Raw genomic sequence first — 14,546 nt, forward strand, 5'->3', positions numbered from 1 at the left:
AGATGCGACCACATGCAAATTTGCGCGGCACGATGTCGTCCCTGACAGACACTTGTCAACGAATTTCTTTTTGTTTGGAGAGGGGCCTGACTGCCTGGCTGCTGATGCCTTAGCCATTTTGTTCTCGACAAAACTATGCAAATATATGTCAGGCTTGGGCTTGGGGCATGATGGGGCATGGAAATGATGACGATGCCAATGCCGAGGCAGAGTCGTCATGTCAACTTCTCGACAACAACAAATGAAGATCAACGTTGGCTTATTTATTTTATTTATATGTACAGCCCGACACATACACACCTATACATACATATCACCCGTAGAGCTCGCCCCTGCAACTGCAACTGCAAGTGCAGCATCCACTGCATCTGCCACACTGCAGCACAGAAACTGCGGCATTAGGCATTCAGTTGGAGGCAAACACTTGGCCTGGCCAGAGAGAAACTGCATGGCAAACACATTTTTCGCGCCCCAAAAGTGTTGGAGGCGTTTTGTTGTCCACTTAGAGACACGGGGCCGTCTCTTGTCTGCCGTTGGATGTTGCTGGAGCTGCAGCTGAAGCTGGAGTTGGAGTTGGTGCTGATCTCGACTTGCAGCAGCCACTAAGCGTCTTAGGCACACGTCAGGCTGTCGCTTCTGTCTGTTGTTGGTGTTGGTGTGGGTTTCGCTGCGGCCTTTTGTTGCCTTTTGGCGCCTTGCGGCGGTTGTTGTTGATTGTGGCATTTTGATTGATTTCTTTTGACTTTTGGCAGCGGCAGCCGCAGCCGCAAATATTTGGTAATCCTGCCAGCGAACAAGCCGCTTCATCAGCAATTTTAATGCATATTTTAACACCTTGGAATCGGCAGTCGGCACTCGGCAATCGGCTATCCCGCTTGACGATTTCCTCTGGCATTTTAATGCCAGACCGCTAGTCACCAACTTTCTAAGCGATGGCTCCGATAACCGTACAGAATTCGTTGACATCTTTGCCACTGATGCCGCTGCTTATGCTGCTGCTGCTGCCACTATTTACGCGGCTGACCATAAACTTGATTTCGGCGCACATTCGGCGACAATTTGTCAGAAATTCTGGCACTTTTTCAATCCGTTTTCAGCAGCCTGCGTATTAAGGTCAACGTCAGTACTTAATTGAACACCTGGACAGCCAGAGCCACAGCCACAGTCGCAGTCGCACTCTCGCACTCGCAGCCACAGTGGAAGTCCGACACCAATGGTGGTCTGCATAAATGACTCATAAGACGGTCCCAAGGTAAAGGCAGAATGTTTTCCCTTTCTGCCGCGGAATTTCGAAATAAATCAAATAAATCACTGCACAATGCCAATGCCCAGAACTCAATGGCAGCATTAAGAAACTACATACACAATCAAATGTGTATAGATAAGATGGTTCCAATGGCATACATTGCACAAAAAGAATCAAAATGATAACAAATCCTTTCGAACTGTTCAGAAACTGTTGTGTCATACCTGTAGAATATATGATGATCCGGCTTGATCGACCAATTTCTAGACATGCCTCTTGGTAGTCAAAACACAATAATACACGTGTATTTAAATGGTATTTATTGTACTTACGTCTTCACTTATATTATTTTTTCAATAGACTCGCGTTTATCGGGGCTGCCAACTTAACTTTTTTTCTTAAATACTAAAATCCAGAAAATGGTCACTCACATTTTATTATTGATATTAAATTAAAATTATAGCCTATTTACACTGGCACAAAATCGAGCTATTGAGCTATGAGTTTTGACAACAGCACGATCTACGTGTTTTTGAAAAACATTTTATACATCAACCAAATTATTAATTTGGACAGAAAAGATGCGGGCTACACTTCATGAATAGTTCTGAATGAATAACAAATTCAACTATTCAAATTCATTTATATTTAATGATTTTCATTCATGTATGTGAGAGTTCTTCCTTACACCACGAAAACCATTATTTTTTTCCTTCCAGAGGTCTAGAAGCTCCTGTAAAGGCAAATAGGTCTCCAAAATTCTCGCTTCTAATGATAAAATTGGCTAAAAGTATTAATTTTTAAGTAATATATTCGAATTTACATTTTTCCTATATTTTTCTATTTAAACAACATGGTGTTTTGTTGTTTCTAGTGGTGATAGTTCACAGGACGGGCGAACAGGGTTGAACAACTAAAACGCAACCATAACTAAACTTTTTGCCACCACTAGGCTCCTATGCTAAACCTATGTAAAAAAAAACTAAGTTTTTCCCAAAACGCAAAAACTCAATAACTCAACAGTAGTGTAAACAGGCTATAATATTATATATTATTATATTAAATTCATAACAGAAACATTTCCGAAACTATTCCACAACACTTGTACAACTGTACGTAATAAACTTGTGGATTCCAATTCAAGATGTGCCATATTGCGCCACATCTTTGACAGCTTTGAAGCTGCATCTTCGCTTGTCAAAATTACACAAAAGTATCTCGTTGCCGTGGCTCTTTCCGATGCAGGTGTTGGAGCTCAGCTCAGCTGGGGATTCGTCTTCTCTGGCTAAATAGTGCAAAATCGTGAAATCAAATCTGTTCACGTTGCTGTTGCTGTTGCTGGCAGTCGATGTCTATTATTCGCTTTATGTTAATCAAAACGGGCCAGCGAATCAGACACTTCTTGCGTTGTCCTACCACAGAGTGCCAGAGTGTAAAAGACAGACACCCTCTCCCCCCCTTGGCGGGACTAGGCCACAAAATTGTTGATGTTTGCTGGCAAGGCTTTACATAATTTGGTGGATTTCTTGTGGTTTGTATCTTTCTGATTTCGCATTGGGAGTCTGATTTCGTGGCGCTCGCTCGTCGTGTTGCTGCGGTGTCTTCCTGGTAAGCAATTTGCATTTATTTTTATATGCGAGTACAGCGAAAATAACAAAGCAAAGTGCTTTATAGGGGGTGCCCTATAGGCTGTTCAGAAAGACGGGCGTGTAGAATCGCAGCAGTTCTAGGCCAAATACGACGAGGGAAATAATCACTCCCAGGAGACTCAGGTGCCAGGCCAGCTGAATGTCATTCAGGTTGAGAGCAGGCAGTTGCTGCGTTTGACTGTAGTCCTTGATGGTCATGCGTCCGGCCTTGACCATGTCGTAGAAGCTCATCCGGATCCAGTACGCAATCAGGCCCGACTGATCCATTCGCAAGGTGAAGTGCTGCAGCCGGTCCCTGTACACAGACTCGGGCGGGATGAGCAGGCAGCTCGGCATGAACCCATTGAAGCACATGTCGCGGGAGAGGCGAAAGACGGGCCGAGTGAAGTGCCGCTGCTGGGCGTCGATGACAGCCCACTTCACGGTGGTGATGGTGTAGGCCCAGCTGGTGTTGAAATAGTTTCGATTGTCGTAGAGTTCGGTGGGATCGTTGGTCAAATGGAATGCCGCCGCGTACTTGGCCCGAAAATCACCCTCGAGGAAATAGAACTCGCTGCGCATACCAAAAATCCTCAGACCCGACCGCAGCAGATCATCAAAGCTATCGATCCGTGTCGAGGTCGGTCGCGAGATCAGCAGGGAGAGCAATTGAGCCGCGCATGCGCAGACGAGGACGAGCGCCAGCAGCCGTGGCGTCAGGTGCAACAATCTCCAGCGAAAGTTGATGTCCAGATATTTGAGTAGCCCCGGAACCAGCAGGCCAAGAACCAGGCTGGCTGTTAGCACCAAAATCACGGCCTCGTAGCTCAGAATCCGATGGAATAGCGAGAACACGGGTATGGGCCGCTCCATGGGCAGCATAGTGCACCAGCTCGAGTAGAGTATGGGATAGGAGTACTGATAGATGGACTTGAGCTCCTTTTCCGTAACCATGGTGGTCGTGAGTCCAAAGTCCACGCTGGCATTCCTGGTCAGCTCCTGCATGTACCGGCTAGCAGGTGTCCTGCCCGAACTCCATGTGGGGTACGACGCCTTCAGCCTGCCCCCCAAGCTGCTCGCAAATTCTGCAATGAACGTCCACAGGTAGCCAGCCACTCGCTTTTGTCCATTAACATCCGTGTATTGAAAAGAATTTGGTGGCGATAAGTCCGGAATGGCTACAATCTCCAAGCCTCGGATATCGGCCAGCTGGTCCACAAACATCTGGAGTCCGGTTGGGCCCTGGGGGAGAATTTTCTGCTTGATGAGATCAAAGTGGGGAAAGGCGCGAAAAGCTGTAGATGACTAAAAGGCGACTCCATTGCTGGAAATACAGCATCGCATTCAACATGCTATTCTTGAGGCAATTCGACAGGATCTTGGATGCCAGAAGCTCCTCGCTGGGGCTGCCAGTGCCCGCCACCTCGATCAGCACACGCACCCCTCGGAGGTGGCTCAGACTCGAGGCCAGGCCCAGGAGCTCCCACTCGTTGAACTCCATCGACAAGCAGGCCAGGACAAAGAGATTGCTGTTGAACTGTTTAATTAGATCCACTGCGGGCTCATCCCTCTGCCAGACAATCTGCGGATTGGTGGTGAGGTTCCGCTGCCAGAGCCAGTGCCAGCTGCAGTTGAGACCGCTTGGATTGTAGTAGAAGACGGTGGTCTCTCCGGCCACCAGGAACTGCAGCACCCGGCCGTACAGCTCGAACAGTTCCAGGGAAATGCTCGGACTGAAGTGAGCCAACATTCCGCGGACCCTAAGCAAGAACTGAGCGACCAGCCGCATAGCTCGCCGTCGGAAGCAGCTCTGTTTGCCTCTGCTCCTATTTGCTTTGGTAATGAAATCAAGGCTCTTATCGCATTCCCATCGCCAACAGGTAATATTAATTAACTGAAGACAATTGCACCGAGGGAAATGTAGAGTTTACACAGTGATAATCGCGCTGCTGAGCTTCTGCGAGTACGTGTATGAACATTCAAAGGGGTCAAGGTGACGCGTTGTCAAACTGCTGAAGTTACGGGCATCTGCGAATGTCTCTGCAGCAGTGAAAAATCCATAAATTCCTGACCTTTCGACTCGTGGGCAAGGCACCCGAAATGTGAGCAAAAACAAGGCACAAAAAAAATGCAAAAACCAGAGGGAGAAAACATGGCAATTCGGAACCAGAGGCCCCAATTCCAGAAACCCAGTCAGCTGCAGCTGTAGAATTTTTAAGCTGAAGTTGTTGGATTAATTATATACTCTGTCATAAAGTATTTGTATACGAATTATCTTTCAATCAATATAGCTTGATAAGTAGAAATAATAATGTTATCAAATTCAGTGGCGATAATACACATATATAAACATAATAATTCCGAATCAGTGGCCCAACAAATTAACTCAGACTTGTCTTTGTCAGGGTATAAGGTCGTCGGTATGCTCCTTACTTGATGTCAGTGCCATTCAGCGTATATGCGGCATTTTGTTGGCCTGGCATGACGTTTTATGGTCGACGTAGGCTTAACTTCACTGATCCTTCATGGCATCTGACAACACCCTCGCATCCGTCTTGCGGAGAAAGTTATGTGGACCGCTTGCCTCTTGTGGTCGGCGGTCGGCGGACGGCCTGCGTATTTTCCTCTTCGCTGACCTTCGCTGGCTGGGACAGATCGTTTAATAATTTTGCAGCAAATTATAAGCAGCGGCTCGAGTGGCTTACTGGATGACTGGGAGAGACTCGAGGACGGGCGGAGGAGGGCAACTAATGGCGGCAGCACTCTCCGGGGACACCAAGAGCACGATTCGAAATTGTCTCACATGTCGTGCCTCTTGGATCTTGGCTTATGGCACGCCCCCGCATCTCACCTTTTACGTTGCAATGATTCTGGCTTCATTTTCCCGTCGATCACGGCGACATAATTCATTCCCCCAGGCTTCGTGTTTTCTGGAAATTTGTCAACAAAGTCGTGGCGCTTCTTGTGTGTCATAAATTGCTCTTGGCCTGCCAATTGTCCCATCCCCCCAAGAAAGACACATCTATATGGACTGGGAGGACTTTTCCAGGTCATCTGAAAAGTCTCAAAAGTTATTTCAATCTTTATTATTCATTGCTCCGTCCTATCTGCACTGCAGCATTACGGCATTTATTTGCGTGCGAACATTTCAACAGGGTCAAATCATTTGGTTGAAAGGTTTTCCTCGAAGCATACAGTCGATGCATTGGCTTAACAAGAGCTCATTTGAAATTGAAATTTAAATCGAAATTGAAATTGAGATGTGCAATGTTGCAACACATCTTTTGACAGCAGTTCGAAGCGCACCAAAAATGCATCTTCGCTTGTCGAAATTACACAAAAGTATCTCGTTGCTGTGGCTCATTCCGATGCAGGTGTTGGAGCTTAGCTGAGTTCAGCTGGGGATTCGTCTTCTCTGGCTAAATAGTGCAAAATCGTGAAATCAAATCTGTTCACGTTGCTGTTGCTGTTGCTGGCAGTCGATGTCTATTATTCGCTTTATGTTAATCAAAACGGGCCAACGAATCAGACACTTCTTGCGTTGTCCTACCACAGAGTGCCAGAGTGTAAAAGACAGACACATCCATCCCTTGGCCTGTGCCCTCTCCCCCCTTTGGCGGGACTAGGCCACAAATTTGTTGGTGCTAGACTTCTCTTCTTCGCCTTCTCCATCTTCATTGTTTGCTGCCAAGGTTTTAACATAATTTGGTGGATTTGTTGCGGTTTGTCTGGCATTTGTTTGGGGCTTTTTTTTGGGGGGGAGGGGCTCGACTGTGATTTGTTCGTCTCCCATTTCGTGGTGCGCGTCGTGTCGCTGCGGTGTCTTCGTAGGAGGCAATTTGCATTTAGTTTTATTTGCCTTTGCCGTCGACAAAAAAGCGGAGAGAACAGCCAACACGAAGGTGTAAGTGTAAGACAGTAGGAAACCACTCAGCGATGCCAACAGCATTGTTAACTACTGTCAGTTGCAGCAGGACCAGGACCCACGGCAGAACCCTCGTCTCCGTCACGAAGTGAAACAAAAAGTTTCCCTTTGTTGTTTGCCTGGCTTTTGTCTCTATTTGCCGAAGGCGGAAGTGGGGTTACGGGTAACGGGGTAGTCTGGAGTCCGGAGTCCGGAGTCCATTGTGGCCTTATCGCGCGCACATCACAGCCAACAAATTTTCCGCGCGTAATTGCCGCGAGGATAATTAAAAGCCGAGCCAGGACTTGGCCCGGTGCACAAGCAGCTCGCAGGCAAACACCCAGAGGCTAATTAGGAGACAAACACCGCAGCACAGGAAAACATTGGCCAGGTCCGCGCTGGACAGCGGCTGGATGTGGCGCCCTTCGCTGAGGTCCCGTATGTGCAGGCGACCCGCCTGCACCATGTAGTAGAAGCTCCGACCCACCCAGTGGTCAAAGAGTCCGGATTCAGCCAGCTGCAGCATGAAGTGGTGCAGGGTGGGGCGGTGTGGCGAGTTCTCGGGAATGACCAGGGCGAAGGGCACCATTTCGTAGTAGCACAGGTCTGTGGAGTAGCGGAAGAGGGGCCGAGAGCTGTGGGCCTGCTGCTCCGCATACAGCTGCCACTTGGTGTTGGTCACCGTATAGGCGAAGGTGGTGTTCAGGGAGTTCCGCAGCTGGATCAGATCCGAGGCGAGATTGCTGAGCCGGAAAATGCTGGCGAATCTCGTACGCATATCGAAATCGTAGGCGGCGTACTCGGAGCGTACTCCGAAGATATGCAGCTCGGAGTTGGCCATCGCCTGGAAGCTGTCGATGGGCGGATCTGTGGGTGCCGCCAACAGCAGGCTGAGCACTCGTCCCTGGTAGTTGGCTGTGAGCAGAGTGACCAGCACCAGCCAGCCCACGGCTTGGAGTCGCCTGTGCCGCTGCCAGCGTCCGCGCAGAAACTCGTGCACCAGCCACAGAAGAACCAGCAGGGCAAGCGGCTGAGCGGGCACTGTCCAGGAGAAGACCTCGCTGACTTCCAGCTGTCGTTCCATGGGCAGCATGGTGCACCAGCTGGCGCAGTGCACGGGATAGGCGTACTCGTGGTAGCGGTCGAGGAAGCGCATCGTTATGGGCTGCACACTCGCTGCCACGTCCACCTGGCCGTCATTTGCCAGATCCAGCATCTGGATGTGGCTCAGGGTCTTTCCCTGCACCGGCTTCCCGATCAGCTGCAGCTGGGCATTGTGTTTGCGGGCGAACTCCACCAGCATGTTCCACACATAGCCCAGAATCTGGGCACGACCCTGCTGGTCGTAGTAGAGGAGAGTGTTTGGCTCGGAGAGATCCGGCAGTGTGCGTAGCTGATAGCCATTAAGATTCCGAACCTTATCGGGGTAAAGGCTGGGGATCAGTAGGTCCGGTCCAAAGAATTGTTTCCTCAATGCAAACTCCGGATACGCCTCATAGCCGTACACAGTCCGGCTCTCCTCAAAGTTACTCAAGATCACATCGGCATTGATCATGTCCATTCGAAGGCAGAACTGCAGTACCTTCGTGACCAACTGCTCGTCGTCCTGCCCCGTCCTGCCCCCCAGCTCGATGAGCAGCCAGGCCTGGCGCAAGTAACGCAAACTATTGGACAGACCTCTCAGCAGATCCTCCCGCTGCACTCCCGGCAAACAGGCCAGCACCAGGAATCCCTCGTCGAGGAGCCCATTCAGCTGAACAACAGTGTGAACCGAACGCCAAATAAATAATGGTATATCCGCAGCAGTGGCTGGTCGTAGATACTCCTCCAAGTGGCAGTCCGTTCCAGCGGGGTTATAGTAGAAGATGGTCCGCACACTCGGACCGTGACTAATCAGCAACGATACAAGCCGTGTGAGGAGTCCTTCGGAGAGAGAACTGTTCCGTCGCGACATGTTTGAGCACTGACAACGGTCTGACCTCTTCCCGGAATTGATACCGGTATTTACTACAAATAGAAGCTAACTTCGTGGCACGCATTTAACTTTTTCCATTGCCGACAAAATGGTAACTTCACTTTCCACCGATTGAGTGATTGAGTGACGCTTTCCCGATTTAATGACAATTAAATATAGAACAAATGACGACTACCCATTAGACACGCGCCAGCAGCAAAAACAGATGGCCATAAAGAACTTTCGAGTGGGCTAAGAATGCAGCAAAAATTCGTCTAGGAAATTTAAAGTTTTTAAGGTTTCTGATGGAAATTAAATTGAATTTTTAGAAATCAAATTTAATACAAATAATAGTAACAAGAAAGATAAATAAAATACCAACGATTTATTCCCCCTGTTGTATAAATAGATCGGCACATACAAATTATGCTACCCTTCTTTATTTGCTTTCCCGATGTCACTCCACTGAAAAGTTGTTCAAGCAAACGCAAATATTGACATAGTGGACAGTGAGCGTGAGTGAGGCTCCATGGCAGAGAATAATACATTTTCATGCTACCCAGCCGGCGGATAGTCCTGCGGCTTAAATCCTCAGAGTGCCACGGACTCGTGTGGAGCTGAGACGTGTTGTTCTTTTCGATTTGTCAGCGTTTTTAAGGGCTGACTTGCACACTCCGGCTGACTCTGAATACAATGAAAATGCAACCGGACAGAGGGAAAGGTAGCAAAACTCAAGAGGCACCGCGCCAACGCTCGAAAGCAAAAGTTGCGTGGCACACAAATTGTCGCAGTCCTGACCAGCAGCCAGAGTGACCCAAATAAACAACTGAGATGGTTCCAGGTAAAGCATTCTCGACGGGGAGAATACCCTAAAACACTATAGAAAGGTGCCTATCAATTTTAACATCCCAAATTAGAATAATTTATTATAATACACACATGCAATAAAATAGAGAAGGATGAGTTTACAGGCTATTCTTTCCTCTCCTTTTAATTCTGAGTATAATATTCGTTGGATTTTTAATTTAATTTAATTTATTCTTTTCATTACAACTGATACACCTCTGGACAGTGGAGATTATTGGGTATCCAAGACAATTGCTGGCGGTCCGAACAAGAAACCAGCGTGTTGACAATGGTCAGATGTTCGGGCCAAATGTGAAGATGCAGCTGGGGATCGTAGACCCCCGAACCCGAACCCGAGCCCCAGCCCGACCCCACCACAACCACTCGCATACCAGCCCAATGGATTGTTTGTCTCCTCCGCAGACTCTTGCATACATCCGTACACCCACCAGAGATGCGGAGGCAGGCGGTGCTGCTGCTGCTGCTACTGCAGCAGATGCACACACCAATTGCTGGCCCCAACTCTGCACAAGACTGGCAGCGATGTCCATGTCATCATCATCATCATCATCATCAGCAATAGCATCATCATCAAGCTGTTGTTGTTATTGTGTTCGTGGTCGGTGGACTGTCTGGCACTTGTTTTATCGTCATTTTACAAGCATTTTTCATAAATTACAGTTTATTGTTGTTTGATAAACGGTCAGCGGTGGGCGCTACTTGTATTTTGTGACCAGCAGCAACAGAAGCAACAGCAGAAACAGCAACCGATGCAACGGACAACACGCAAATAAAACCCAAAGAAGAAATTATTGTAGTTTTTTATTGTATTAACATCATTGTCATACTCATCGTCATCGTCATCGTCGTTGGCGTTGGCCACTGCCATTTGCCGTGTTCATGTTCGTGTTTGTTGAACGGTCTTGATAAGTTAAGCGTTGACATCTTTATGCCCTGCCAGTCTGTGTCTGTGTGGGCACTAAACATCCAAAGCCCAGCCAGCCTCGATCCACCTTCTTCTTTTTGACCATAAGGAGCAGTCATCGTAAAATGCACACAAGCCAAGACGAAAACAAAAACAAACTTTGGTGACACAGTTAAGTACTTGAGGATTTCTCGACGAGCCTGAGACTTAAATGATTGACTTAAAGCAGCGTAGCAGCGCACTGAGAGTGTATGCCTTGTGCCCACTAAGTACTGCAGCCGTTCTAAGAATCCTACCGAGAAAATGCTTTCACTTTCATTCGGCCAAGGAGTTCTGGCGGAGCGGGAGCAGCACCATGCCGGCTAAGAGTGGCGCCTGGCGAGCGCTAAGCAGTTGGAAAAACAAAAGATACGAACCGTAACTCACCCACTTATGATTTACGAGCCGAGAGTGGAGCCCGCGGGGGCCTTTGGCTTTTGGCGTGCAAATTACCAATGCAAATATGCATCCGCAGAGTGTCTGCTATCGAGGAACGGGACGAGACGAGCGGAGTGGTAAGCAGAGTGGTGTGGTGGCGCACAGATTTGCATAATTTTATGGCCACAAATTCCACTTAAACAACTTAATTAGATTTCAAAGAGAGGCAAGTAAAATGGCTGATTTGAAGGCACTTAAATAAATAAACAAAATTCGAAAATGGAGAATGGATGGCATGTCCCTTTGGGGCAGCTGTCGTTTATTTATGTATCTGGCCAGCGCCATTTTGGCCAAGTCCACTAACTAAACGATCAAGTGCTTGCTGGAATGGGACTTATCTCTCGGAGTGGACCAACTAAATGGCCACAAAACTGGCTACGAGCTGCAGCCGCTGCAGCCACCTCACCGCCTCCGCCTGGACATGGACTTGGATGTGGCTGTGGATGTGGACTTGGACCCAGCCTGATCGGGCATTTGGGCGGGCGGGGCCAATACGCGTTCGTCTCCCGCTCTAATGGCAGCTAATCTAGTTAACAGTTTTTCAATTATAGACGATTTGGTGCGGCTGATAATAAATGCGATAAAACATATTTCAGGCCAACGACGCCAATTCCCCAGATTACATCAGAGATTGCCTGACCGACGCTGCCTGGTCGGGCCTGGCCTGGCCTGGCCTGGTCTGGCCTGTCTTGGCCTGGCTTGGGCGTATTTCGGCTGCAATTGTCAAAACGATTTGGTCTCGGCTGGTCTCTCATTTGTTAGGCTCATGGTTATTATTAGCTGCGGGCGCTAATTGATTTGCCAGCTTGCACGAGTCCGTACAAGGCAAATGCGAATCATTAAAAACTTAATTAGCGGCCTCGGACCGCCCTTTGATTCGGTTCGCCCTTTAATTACACATTCTGGCAGTGGTCCCATGTACGAGTACGAGCATATCCCATGTTTTGATTTCCCAATTCAATTTCGAATTTAGAAAATCTTGCCAGAGATTGAGAAATCCAGCCCAGCGATGGCCAAAAGGTGCCGGCGGCGGCGAAACAATCATTTTTGGCAACAAATAAAATTAATGAGCCCGGAGTTGGGAGGGCTGGGAGGGCTGGCAGGGGATAAGAGCAATGCGACGAACGACCAAGAGACTGCACTGCTAACCCAGTTCAAGTGGCCGGCCAAATGTCAGGAGTTGGGCATTTTCTGATAAATGTGCCACATGGCAACGAAACGAGGCACAGGGGCTGCGACGGCGGCTGCGGCGATTCTATGCCAAACGAAAATGAAAATGTTGATGGCAAGGCAAATGCAGCCCCTCCCGAAAGGTGGCCCGGGCCCCGTCACAGTCACATCATAATGATGCCCCCAATCCGTGTCAGAGTGGCTCGAGGTTGGGTCCTTAGCCCAAGTCGTGCGCCGCCAACAAGGAATATGTCAGAGGCTGAGGCTACAGCCGGCACGGCCCAGCCCGGCCCAGCCCGGCCCAGCTAGGCCCGGGCCGGTGATTCGACGTGTGCCCGCTTAGCAAACATGGCCCAAACCGGCGGAACCAAAAGCACCCGCTCTGACGAGCACTCCAAATTTAGCAAATGCCCTAAAAGTGGGTCCATGGACGGCGTCATTTGATTACCATTACCGAGAATTATTGAGAATTTAGGTTATTCGAACTGAAAATTCCCGGATAAGCGAGTTTGATTCAAATTAAATCAAAAATAAGTAAAAGCAATTCCGAAATCAGATCTGCATAATTTCAGTGAGTGTAATCGGAATTCGTTCGGTTTGCTCCGCATATTTCCAGTTTGTGTGGTTTCCTCATGCAGTTCTGTGCGGCGTGACAGCTCTGGGCCACAAAAAACAGCAGACTAATGTCGAAAAATTTAGCATCGATCTGGCTGGCATATGACCAAATTTAGTTCGAGCCGGCGGCTCTTCTGCTGCCATGGATTTCAAAACTATATCTCCCAGAACTCGCCATCCATCGATCTCACTTGGCTATGCTATCCGCAGCAGCAATCCAGTGCAGTGGTCGTCGCTGTTGCCGTTGCAACGCGTTGCTGTTGCTGGGTTGGCCTGGCAGTCAATAAAATTATAAATGCCACTTATTAGACCGAACCATTTCTTGGCAACGCTTCGCTGCCTCGCCTGAGCCGCGATTTGATGTATGTAAATATAATGAAGCGAATATCGGGCTAATTAAAATAAATTCAGGGCGTGGCGAGCTCTCATGCCGTTTGTAATTAAATTAATTGCCAGCCATAGCCCCGCCACAGCCCCCGTTGCTGTCTGGCGTTGCATAATCTGGAGTTGGTGCCTCCTGGTCGCTGGAAGCGGAACTGTTGCTGCTGCTGCCGCTGCTGCTACTTCCAAGCACTCCAATCCATAGAGTAATCATTCTGTAGCCAGTGGAATCGGATGAAATGCGCAACTAATTTGATAAGAAAGAGAAACCAATTGATTTACCACATCTGTTGGGCCATGCCCTGTCGTTAGACAGTCCACTCCACAATGCCCAACAGTCACCAGTCTGTGTCGCTGCTCCCGTGGCTGCTATTTGTCCTGTGCTGGCTGCAGTCCTGTCAAATTGTCCAATCCCTGCACCCGAGGGTCATCAATGGCGAGGATGCGGAGGCGGGACTGGCCCCCTATCAAGTCTCCCTGCAGAAAGAGGGCTGGCACTTTTGCGGCGGTAGCATTGTCACCCCCCGATGGATCCTATCGGCGGCGCACTGTCTCGTTGAGAAGCTACCTACCGTACTGGTGGGCATCACAGATCTGTCCAATGCGATCGAGGGACAGCGCTACACCGCCGATTACATGATTGTCCACTGCCGCTACAGGGAGGACTCTCACGCCGACGACGTGGGCCTGGTCAGAGTGACCAAGGCCATTAAATACGGAAAATTTGTGCAGCCCATCACCATCGATTGGCGGCCAGTGCCGCCCGGATCAAAGCTACTTATCACAGGCTGGGGCGCCATCTCGTTCCTGGAGCTGTCCAACGAAACGTCGCCCATCGAGGAGTATCCCCAGAAGCTGCAGAAGCTAATAATGACAGGCATCTCCCTGGATGAGTGCCAACAGTATTACTCAACGAGCGATGAGACTGACGCCGTGGACCTTGGCTGCCTTTGCGCCTTCTTCGCCGGTGGTACCTGCAGCGGGGACTCTGGCGGCCCCCTCGTCCTCAAGGGCAGACTGGTGGGCGTGGTCAGCTATGGGCTCGCCTGTGGCGATAACATTCCCGATGTCTTTGCCTCCATGTGGATGTACTACGACTTCGTACAGACAATCATTCGGGACTGTCTCTACCACGAGTGTAAATGCAAGGAACCCATGCTCATTAACCAACACGAGCTATTCGCCGATTCACATAAAGAAAAGTTTTTTAAAAACAGAAGAAGATTATCATAATCAAATCTGAAACGGTCTGAATACGAGTGTATACGAGGCATTAAAGTCACAGTGAGAAATAATTTGTAATTTAGTCGTTTCGGTATGATGATCTGGTTACCACTTCGAACGCTGGCTGATTAGCTCCAGGGCAACTGATGATTACGATGATTCCGACAGAAAGACTG

At 48.8% G+C, this 14,546-nt stretch overlaps 3 protein-coding genes across 3 annotated transcripts; 1 reads left to right on the forward strand and 2 right to left on the reverse strand.

The window, feature by feature from the left end:
- Positions 1-2,519: 2,519 nt before the first annotated feature.
- On the reverse strand, positions 2,520-4,639 carry LOC111082112. Its single transcript, XM_022378296.2, is given in 2 exon segments — positions 2,520-4,167; positions 4,169-4,639. Coding segments are annotated over 2 exon segments (1,695 nt in total). The 5' UTR covers positions 4,625-4,639; the 3' UTR covers positions 2,520-2,928.
- A 2,425-nt stretch (positions 4,640-7,064) lies between these two features.
- Positions 7,065-8,732, reverse strand: LOC111065632. Its single transcript, XM_022353888.2, has one exon. It carries the CDS (start codon positions 8,730-8,732, stop codon positions 7,065-7,067), a length of 1,668 nt encoding a protein of 555 aa, XP_022209580.2.
- A 4,718-nt stretch (positions 8,733-13,450) lies between these two features.
- LOC111065597 (chymotrypsin-2-like) lies at positions 13,451-14,448 on the forward strand. The gene has a single exon (XM_022353833.2). It carries the CDS (start codon positions 13,474-13,476, stop codon positions 14,377-14,379), a length of 906 nt encoding a protein of 301 aa, XP_022209525.2. The 5' UTR covers positions 13,451-13,473; the 3' UTR covers positions 14,380-14,448.
- Positions 14,449-14,546: the final 98 nt, after the last annotated feature.

Source organism: Drosophila obscura, unplaced genomic scaffold (genome assembly GCF_018151105.1).
Source record: "Drosophila obscura isolate BZ-5 IFL unplaced genomic scaffold, ASM1815110v1 contig_192, whole genome shotgun sequence".
In the NCBI taxonomy this organism is placed as follows: Eukaryota; Metazoa; Arthropoda; class Insecta; order Diptera; family Drosophilidae; genus Drosophila; species Drosophila obscura.

Bases quoted from the DNA above. Each gene is read 5' to 3' on its own strand.
- LOC111065632 (XM_022353888.2), bottom strand. From the start codon at position 8,732: ATGTCGCGACGGAACAGTTCTCTCTCCGAAGGACTCCTCACACGGCTT.
- LOC111065597 (XM_022353833.2), top strand. From the start codon at position 13,474: ATGCCCAACAGTCACCAGTCTGTGTCGCTGCTCCCGTGGCTGCTATTT.